The sequence below is a fragment of the Medicago sativa genome, chromosome 4 (assembly GCF_051527215.1).
Source record: "Medicago sativa cultivar Bolivia chromosome 4, Bolivia_mono, whole genome shotgun sequence".
Classification (NCBI taxonomy): Eukaryota; Viridiplantae; Streptophyta; class Magnoliopsida; order Fabales; family Fabaceae; genus Medicago; species Medicago sativa.
Window position 1 is genome coordinate 64,073,366 of NC_140752.1, and position 10,204 is coordinate 64,083,569.

Below are 10,204 nucleotides of genomic sequence, written 5' to 3' on the forward strand. Positions count from 1 at the left end.
AAAAGAAAAGGCAAATTTATATCAAGCATAATTGCCCTCGCAACAACATTAAACGTGTGAGTGTTTACATTTTAAAATCAATATACATTAAAAAACACATAAATAATTAAACAACATTTAAGCCATGACCCACACACTATATTTTTCTCTCCAAATTGGAAGGACGGTCATGGATCAATCACTAAAATAAACAAAATTTAAAAAATACCCTTTTTATCCTAAATTATTTTAAATAAAATTGCTCTTTTTAGAAATATACTTAATGTATAAAATGAAACAATAAAAATAAATATAAGATAAAATACAACTTTAATTTTATAAATTGAATATTTATTTCTCTTATATTGTAGACATATATTTTATTCTTAAATTAACATTTTTTTTTTAAAACTCTTAAATTAACTTTTGATAATAAGGAAGTTTGTGTTGGTAGGAACATAATAAATAACGTTTACACCATGCCACCTAGTATTTAGAGAGATCATTCACACTAAAACTCTCTTGGCCTACTCTTGGACTAATGGTGATGGAGAGATCATGGAAGGTTTGCAGAACTCTTGGAACCGGCTTTGGAAGAAGAAAACTGCAGCAAGAAATCATAGAGGTATACATGTAAATCTATTTGTCCAATTTGTGGATTTGAGCCTGAAACTCTGTGCATTGCTTGTAATCGTGCAAAAAATAATTTGGAATTTGAGATTCGGACCTGCGGATAGTGATGAAATCTTTTTTTTGGATTCAAGATAATGTTAGGAGTCGGGATACCTATAATTGTCCTTTGGTGTGCTAGGAATGAGAGAAAAAAAATTAAGATATATGATCCTTGCGAATAAAATCTCATATTTTACAAAAGATACAATTAAGAGTTTTAGGATTGCAAGATTATCCAATGAGTGGCATCAAACATGCATGATTGCTTAGAAACGACCTCAGAAAGGCACATATGTCCTTAATGTTGACGGGAGCTCTCTAACGAACCATGGGGTGTTCAGATTTGGCGGTCTAATTTGAGATGCATGGTTTGCGCATGTGGTGGGAAGAATTTTAGTTAAGGAAATATTAACCATACTACAGAATGAAGATCTTTGACAAATATAATAAACAAATAATTTCCTCAACTAAAAGTTGTTTTTTTTTTTGTTTTTTTTTTAAACAAGCATTACATACTATTGGACCGCTAGTATTTTCATAAAATAAGATGTATACTAGTTACCAGTTATTAAGAAGACAAATAAGAGAAAAGACAACAAAGACGTGAATGATTTTCTTTCAAAAATAAAAAAGACGTGAGTGATTTGGACAAGTGAGAAAAAATAAGTTACAATTTAATTTCCTGATAAAAATATCATTTAGAAATTTGTAAAATAACATAACTAAAGAATGATAGTGAATTGAACTTCTTTTCCTTGATCATATTCCATGCAAAATTAAAGAAAAGGAAAAGAAGATGAAGTGAATATAAAAACCAAGCAAAAGCCACGATATTGAGTTGGTAACCACCGTCAATGGAAGGTGGAAAGATAGTCATAAATATTGTTGGGCAAATAAGAATTAAAAAACACAGTAATTCAATGGCAAGCTCACTCTTTCACGGATTCGTGTGATTTGCACGATTTACCTCTCGTGCACATTAGCATTTTTCAAAAACTAATGGTAATAATATATCAAAAACAGTGATAAACTGGTAATGATATATTAATGATCGTAGACACAATAACTACGACATCAACCATAACTGCAAATGTACAACTAGGATATATGTCCGCAACAATAAGACTGAATCATATATACAAGTTTGTTGATTAGTGTAAAACATTAATCAGAGATATTAACGGCAAAGGCGATTACATAGCTCTTCAGCCTGCTCATTACCGCTTGGCAGAGGAAAAATGCCACTTCTGCCATTGGTCAAACATGTAATCTTAAGTTGGTTTCCGATTTGGGAGCTCTGCAACATTACAACAAAAAATTGTTGTTATAAAATACACCTAAAGCTTAATGGTTGAACTTTTCAAGCATTAACTCCGTCAACAGAAAATTGATATGGCAAATAAATTAACCACATATAGAGAATGCAAAATTCAGACTGGCTTTTCAATCCAAATTATTGATATAGCTTACAGCTTAAGGAAGCTCAGTTGCATCGATAAAACAAATACACAAGAAAGTAGCAAATCACTCACATTGCAAGAAACGGAAGTTAAATAGTAACACAAAGAGCAGTGATCATTCATGTCCACCCCTTTGAGAAACAAGACCAGCCCGCTTATCAATCTGTAAACAAGCCAACTTTCACATTTGAGACCCAAGTATAATAATGCAATGCACCCAACGACAACAAAAAAAGGTGTGAGAAGTTACCCGACACTAAGTAGCATGAAAGAGATGATCCAGAGATAAGGTATGTGCTTCAGGTGCACAGGAAGGGCAGAATGAGAATTTGTCTGACTATTAGCCCGTTTATATTGTGGACGAATCAGCAAGACCAATCCGAGAAGAAAGCCTGATAATAATCCTCCAATGTGACCAAAATTATCAGCATTGGGAACAATTCCACAAGCTAAAAAGCTTATAGTAATATACATCTCAAAAAACTGCAAAACAACAACAAAAATGAAACTAAAAAAATGTCTAATCTGTGGCATAAATATTATATGGACTATTTATTAGACAGGATCATTGAGCTTAACATATTCATTTATTTATTGACCTTATCATCATGTATTTTCCAATTTGTTAAGAGGTGTGATAGTTTGCCTCCTATTAAGCCCGCAATTGCACCAGAGGCACCGACAGAGAAACGTAATTGCAGGAATAAAGCAGACAGTAGGCTGCTTCCTAGACCAGATATCACATACAACAATCCAATTCGAACTGCAAAAGAACAAGCAATGTAGAAATTTTAATCTGAAACTGTGAAAGTAAAACTATTTTCGTTAGTGACTCAAGTTCTACAACTATGTTTTGAATGCTTCTGTTGAAGTATAAATTAGCTAGGAGTTTTCATATGCGAAATAAGCACATAGAACAAACCAAAGGCCAATAGCCATAATTGTACCAAATCCAAACTTCTTTTCAAGAGGAATCCCAATGAATAAAAGAGTCAGCATGGTAGGAAGCAAATGATTAACCCCTGCATGCAACCACGTCATAGAGAATAGGCGCCATGCCTCGTGTATGCGATCAACTTCTTTCAAATATAGACCACCCATATGTATTAACCTGAAGAATAAATAGATGCAAGTATGAATTCAGGACATACACATTTCTAACACATCCAATAACAACATATTTGGATTTACCGCGGTTGAGTTTTCCAACATTTGAAAACATTGCAGATCACAGACTGTCTAATCAAAATTGGACGACTCGCAAGTCACAACTCAATAGTATGATTTGCGTCAAAAGACATGTAAAACTTCCAATTTTGATTGAACAGCTCACAATCAGTGACTGCTTCAAATATAGAAAAACGCAACAAGACGATTGTGGTCTGATTCGGATTGTCTGCATTCAAGATAACACAAATCCATGCAGTCAATGAGTTTGCACTCTAAAATTGGTTTCTCACCCAACATTGTTTGTTCCTAAATTCCCAAATAAAAGAATCTAAAGAAAATGAAGAAAAGTACTACTCACGTTAATGTAGAAGGACCGTAGAGAGCGTTCTCTTCAAGTGGCTGAAAAGAGAATCTGCCTAGAAATGAAGCATAGCAAGAAGCGGGATGATCAGAACGCGCAGGACAATTGTTCTCATACATTGTGACCAAGAATATGATCATATTGGCCACAAAGAAGGTTGGAATCAGCCACGGAAACCAATGCTTCTCCGGAGGGGGAGTGTGAGCTGCTGCACGCTGAGGCATGTCGATTTGAGCTTTCTTTGAGAGTGTGTGTGTGTGTGTGTGTGTGATGCAATGAACCAAAAATAGAGTTGAGCAAAGATGAGTTATCACAAAGGAAAATAAGTGTGCATCAAGTTAGTTACGATCCAAAATTATAGGCACCAAGATAACTAATTCTTGAGAAAGAGCGTAAGAGTAAATAGAAAAGGATATACAGTAATGTTGTTGATTGTATGAGTTATCACCCCTCTGTGAAATTCTCTATATTTCTCATTCTTTCAGTTTCTTCTCTCTTACGTAAGTCATTTACAATGTAGTGTTCCTTTTGTGTTCTTCAATATGGAAGTTGACATTCCTTCTCATTGCAAATAAAGAATACATCTATTCTCTTAATTATGTTCTTAATTTCTGAGCACATTATTTTATCGGATTCTTTTGACTCATTTGTTTCAAAGATTAAATTTGCAATCTCGTGAATATTATTCTCTAAAACATTATTCCCATATTTATCCTAATTCTATTAAACTATTTGGTATGTGATTTAATTTTCTTGAAATATTTTTAAAATATATTTAATCTGAAATAAAAAATATAATCAGATATATTTTTGGTCTCTAAAAATATTCTAATTTTTCCATTAAAAAAAATCTAATTTTTCTTTAGTCCCTCTAAACTATTTCTTCGACTCTTAATCCCAAAAAACTTTTATCATCATTTTTTGTCATTGCTTTTAATTCAGGTCATGTGTACCATTCATATTTTTGAATGAATTTTTCCATGACTATTCACAATATTATAAGAATTTCTCCAAAAAATTTATTATTTTTAACAAAACATAAATTAAATATAATTTTTTAAGCGCCAAAAAGTATAAAAAAAATTCTTCTGTTTGTTTTATAAAACTTGGTATATGACCCAAGGATCGACTAATATGAGGGTTCAATCCAACTACCAAGTTGCATAGGCTCCATTCAAAGCCAGAGCAAAACTCTCTATGGACTAGCCCACCAAGGTCACAAGTCAGCACTACAAGGTCAACCCAACGTCACAAGCCAACACTGCAAGGTAAACCCAATAAACATAAAAATCCATATTTAATTTGTGTTTTGTTAAAAAAAAAATTGTGAGTGATTCTTATAATATTTTAAACATGACTGAAAAAAATCAAAATTTCAAATAATACATATGAGTTGATTTAAAAACAGATACAAAATAATGATGTAAAACTTTTGGAAGAATAGAAATAAATAAAAAAACTGTTAGGGAACTAAAATGAAAAGTTGAAATAATTATGGAAAAAAACATATCTACTCTAATTAAACTTTAGAAATCAAATTACCAACAAAATTATAAAACTACTCTTCTACTTTAAAATTTTGACAAATGTCATTTTTCTAACTTTTTTTTCTTATTTTTTTCTTTAACGTTTTTTTCTAATAAACAAAACTAATATTCATTTATTCTAAAAATTATCCCCAACCAAGTTGCTTGGGCTCCAGTGGCAAGGAGCTCCTTCCAAGGACGTACCCGGGGAATACCAGGTTCGATTCCCAGGGGGAACAACGCTTGGCCAGTACGCATGCCTCTACGTACGAGCCGGATTAGTCGTCCACCTTTGGCGGGTCGGAAACCGGTGCGAAAGCCAAAATAAAAAATAAAAATTATCCCCAAATCCCCAAATATATATACCTTTGACGGGTCGGAAACCGGTGCGAAAGCCAAATATACCTTTGGCGGGTCAGAAACCGGTGCGAAAGCCAAAATAAAAAATAAAAATTATCCCCAAATTTACTAGCACCAATTTGCTAACACCGATTAATTCCTTTTCACTGAAAATCAATCTCTTTCAACTAAAACAGATTTACATGTTTGTTTATAGCAATATGAACTTTCATAAATATAGTTATATTGAATTTTATGTACAATATAATTTTAGACCCAATGAATAAGTAACTTAACTAAACTAAAATAAAGTTTTAAATTGAGTTTATTGAGCCTAATAATTTTAGACTTAATCGAACCATACCCGAGGATATGATTGTTTTTGGTTGTTAGGTTTTTACAATCTTTTATACCTTTATCATAATTATTATAAAAATTTACTAGCACCAATTTGCTAACACCGATTAATTCCTTTTCACTGAAAATCAATCTCTTTCAACTAAAACAGATTTACATGTTTGTTTATAGCAATATGAACTTTCATAAATATAGTTATATTGAATTTTATGTACAATATAATTTTAGACCCAATGAATAAGTAACTTAGCTAAACTAAAATAAAGTTTTAAATTGAGTTTATTAGGCCTAATAATTTTAGACTTAATCGAACCATACTCGAGGATATGATTGTTTTTGGTTGTTAGGTTTTTACAATCTTTTATACCTTTATCATAATTATTATAAAAATCTGGATGTTGATGAAATTTCCTTTCATAGATTTGACGGAGAATTAACTGAGTTGTAGATCCAGGTCGAAGAAAAAGTCTGAACAAATGATTTTTTCACATGTTCGGGCACTAACATCAATTCTTCTGTTGAACCAGCAATCAAAGAAACAAACAAATCACCATCATAGATCAATTCGAAAACTGCAAGAATAGTGGCAAAATTCCACTGAAAAATGAATTCCGACAACGGTTGTAGATGCCTCAGCTAACAATTATGGCGGAGGAAGTAACTGTTAAAAGAGAGAAAAGTGTGAGAACGCTTCTCCGGCACTAGGCGAGTCTTTGACGATCAAAACAACCGCTAAAACCATCAAAAAGAGGATCTGAAGATCTAAATCTTCCTACGAAAATCACTAGTAAAGAGAACATAGACTTGTGAACATATAGAGGATGAGAACATCCACATAAACGATTTCTTAGGCTCACGTCGAATCTTAGTTTAGAAAGACAACGTCAAACACCGTAGGAACTAGGAAGGTAGTTCCAATGACGGTTCGGAGTTCCGACAAAAGTCAATAGAGGAGAGAGAAATGAGCTTTCATCATCAACCTTTTTTGTTTACAAACTTTCATCATCAAATTTTTTGTGTCTTTCTTCCTCGTGGAATAATAATATTATTCACACTCAAAATACTTATAATATCTAGTTATAATTTATTTTAAAAATTAGATAGAGGACAAAGATACGTCACTAAGGAAATACTAAAAATTTGTGTTTCTTTAAGGGCCATGTTAACTTGTGCCCATAAGTTAAAGAGCTTAAAATAGAAATTAAAAATAAATTTTACTCCCTCCAGTCCTATTTATAAGAGAAAATTAGGTCAACAAAAGTTAATGTATTTGGACTGAATTTTTAACTAGATACATCAACTTTTGTTGACCCAATTTTCTCTTATAAATAGGATCGGAGGGAGTATATTAAAAGTATAACTTTTGTAACTTTTAAGGCATTGAATGCACAAGTTCCAATAAAAACATTCTACATTTAGTTTCTTAACTTATGCCCCAAGAACACAAGTTAACATTTCCTTTTTTTTAACATCTTTTACATAAAATAAAGAATAATTGTAACACATGAACTATCATTTTTTTTTTTTATACTTCATTATTTTTCCATAAATGAGTCTCTAAAGAGTAACTTTGACTAGTATAATTATAATATATTCATTACAATTTATATTAAAAAAATCATTCGTGTGACAAATACGTGTTACTAAATTCATGTGAGCTTAGTTCAGTTAGTAAGGACAATGCATAATATATGCAAGGTTTGGGGTTCGAACCCCGGAAACCACCAAATGCAAGGTTTGGGGTTCGAACCCCGGAAACCACCAAACCCAAACCTTGCATTTGGTGGTTTCCGGGGTTCGAACCATAATTAACAAAGAATTGCTTAAAATAAGTTTTTTTAATATTTGCGTCACAAAAGAAGTCGTAAACAAATAATTCTTATACGTGACACATGTTTGTTTGTCATTGATGAATTAATTAAATTTAGTATTTTATTTAAATGTTTGATCTAAATAATAATAAGAAAACTTTTTTTTAAACAAAAAATAAGAATACTTATGATATACTTATTTGAGCTTATTATAAAAATCATACATAGGAAAGATGTCTACGACAAAAGAATTAGTTAAAATAAAATGAGCAAACAAATTCAATGAGAGTTTTGCTTATTCTAACAAATTGAAAATCCTCTAACACATAAACCCAAAATTCCAAAACGAAATGATCATTATTTCATCTACGATTGTAAGTAAGTTGAGAATGTGTTGATTTACCAACACCTTCAACATTTGCAAGAACAAAAGCACAAACGAAGGAAGTATAAGAGCAATGAAACGGAAGTGAAGAACACCTATAAGACGGTTTAGGCCTCTTTCTAGAAATAGAATAGAGTTTAAAGTGATTTACATCGAATATTTTTTTAAAAAGAAAATATAACGATTTTTTTTGAAAGAAGAAAATATAACTAATAAAAATATTAGAAATTATTTTTGTATTTGTATATTCTAAAATCGTAAAATTAATAACCAAATATTCAAAGTTGATTGTAGTTGACATTTGAAGTTATAAAGAAAGAATAATAATTTTTAAATGGTGGGTTGAAGGATTTTTCTATTGAAAATGGTGACTTAAAGTTAATTCCAATCATAAAAATATGTATTTATTTTAGGGGAAAAATAAATATGTATTTATATTAAAATGAATTTAAGTGTAATACATATTTAATTTTTAAGTGTAATTCAATCATCTCATATGAGATAAGAGTATAATTTTTTTTATAGTATTCATTTTCACACATCATTTATGACTCTTCCCTCAAAAAAAAATATCATTTATGACTCTAAGAGTCATATTTAAAGCACAGATAATGAGGGCGAATAAATCCTTTAACAAGATATATCAATGGTAAGTGGATGTAGTGGTTGGTGATTTACATGCATGATCCTAGGAGTCATGTTTAAGATATGAGAAATAAGGGTGAATAAATTGGGTATGATTATCTATTATTGAAAATCAATTTCTTTAGTTGTGTAATGACGTGTTAATTATGTTTTATCATTTCTTTAATATTCTCAATAATGAATAGTATTTTGTTTGGCTTCTTTTAACCACAAAATGTTTCAAAAACTAAACCGGGAAAATAGGAAAGGTTCACTTGGAAATTAACCCGGGAAAACAATAAAGGTTTACTTGGGCGCGCAATGAAAATTAATTGGATTGGGTCCCACTTGAAATGAAAAAAGTACACCTCAGAGCGTGTCCTTCCAACCAGCTCATCGATCCGTGTCATTGTTTAATCAAAGCAAGATCCCGACCGTCCATCACTGTTTCAATGCAAAGTGATTAACGGATTAAAAGACTACCACGTCATCGATCCGCAACGAACCTCACTAGCCAATAGAAACACGAGAACCTTTTCCTATATTAACTAACCACACCGCATCAATTTGAATTCATCCACACCTACCTTCTTTCTAGCAATTGTTTCATTTTCGATTCTCAATTCGAAACCCTAACTTTTTTTTTTCAAAGTTCCAAATCCCCAATTCGATTCAATCGCACCAAAGGGAGAGAAGAAGCCAGCCGAGAAGAAACCCGCAGAGGAGAAGAAGTCCACCGTTGCCGAGAAAGCTCCGGCGGAGAAGAAGCCGAAGGCCGGAAAGAAGCTTCCCAAGGAAGGTGGTTCCGCCGCCGGAGACAAGAAGAAGAAGAGAAACAAGAAGAGTGTAGAAACATACAAGATCTATATCTTCAAAGTTCTGAAACAAGTTCACCCAGACATTGGTATCTCAAGCAAAGCCATGGGTATCATGAACAGTTTCATCAATGACATCTTCGAGAAGCTCGCTCAAGAATCATCAAGACTTGCTCGTTACAACAAGAAGCCAACAATCACTTCCAGGGAAATTCAAACTGCTGTCAGACTTGTTCTTCCCGGTGAATTGGCAAAGCATGCTGTTTCTGAAGGAACAAAAGCTGTGACTAAGTTCACCAGTTCTTAGATCAAAGATAATTTCGTTGACTTTTGTTGAGATCTTGTTTGCTTAGTTGGACTGTTACTTTATCTGATCTTAGGAACTCTTAGATATTTTTAATTTTTTTGCTTTTGAATTATTAATGAAGTAATTGAACTGGTTGGTCCTTTTGTGTATCATAATGACAGTGATGGAATGAATGATAATTTGACTACAAAATGTTTGCATGTTTCAATTTGCTTAGTTTTTTGATTTGTTTACTTTGTGAGAAAGCTGATGCGCTAAAAGTAAAACCATCTTATCTCATTATGCCAAGAACTTTTAGCACTACATTTTATGCAGTTTGTTCCAATCTTTGGGAAAAATGGTTCTACAACAATGTTTCAGTTTAATGTTGCTATTGTATAAAATCTGCACTATGATAT

General features: G+C 32.1%; 2 protein-coding genes across 2 annotated transcripts; one reads left to right on the plus strand and one right to left on the minus strand.

The window, feature by feature from the left end:
* Window positions 1-1,662: 1,662 nt before the first annotated feature.
* LOC146930665 (RHOMBOID-like protein 1) lies at window positions 1,663-4,276 on the minus strand. Its single transcript, XM_085708313.1, has 6 exons — window positions 3,640-4,276; window positions 3,059-3,222; window positions 2,711-2,874; window positions 2,362-2,594; window positions 2,184-2,274; window positions 1,663-1,948 (listed from the first exon to the last, which is right to left on the minus strand). The coding sequence occupies exons 1-6, from the start codon at window positions 3,864-3,866 to the stop codon at window positions 1,829-1,831; spliced, it is 999 nt and encodes a 332-aa protein (XP_085564439.1). The 5' UTR covers window positions 3,867-4,276; the 3' UTR covers window positions 1,663-1,828.
* Window positions 4,277-9,326: 5,050 nt separating this feature from the next.
* On the plus strand, window positions 9,327-9,998 carry LOC146930666 (putative histone H2B.1; the record flags this gene model as incomplete). Its single annotated transcript, XM_085707587.1, has 1 exon — window positions 9,327-9,998. A coding segment is annotated over one exon (480 nt), but the record flags the coding sequence as incomplete, so codon positions are not given.
* Window positions 9,999-10,204: the final 206 nt, after the last annotated feature.

Coding starts and splice junctions, on each gene's coding strand:
- LOC146930665 (XM_085708313.1), bottom strand. CDS start 3,866: ATGCCTCAGCGTGCAGCAGCTCACACTCCCCCTCCGGAGAAGCATTGG. Junction 2,595..2,710: donor GGAAAATACATGATGATAAG/GTCAATAAATAA, acceptor GTTGTTTTGCAG/TTTTTTGAGATGTATATTAC. Junction 1,949..2,183: donor TAACTTCCGTTTCTTGCAAT/GTGAGTGATTTG, acceptor GTAATGTTGCAG/AGCTCCCAAATCGGAAACCA.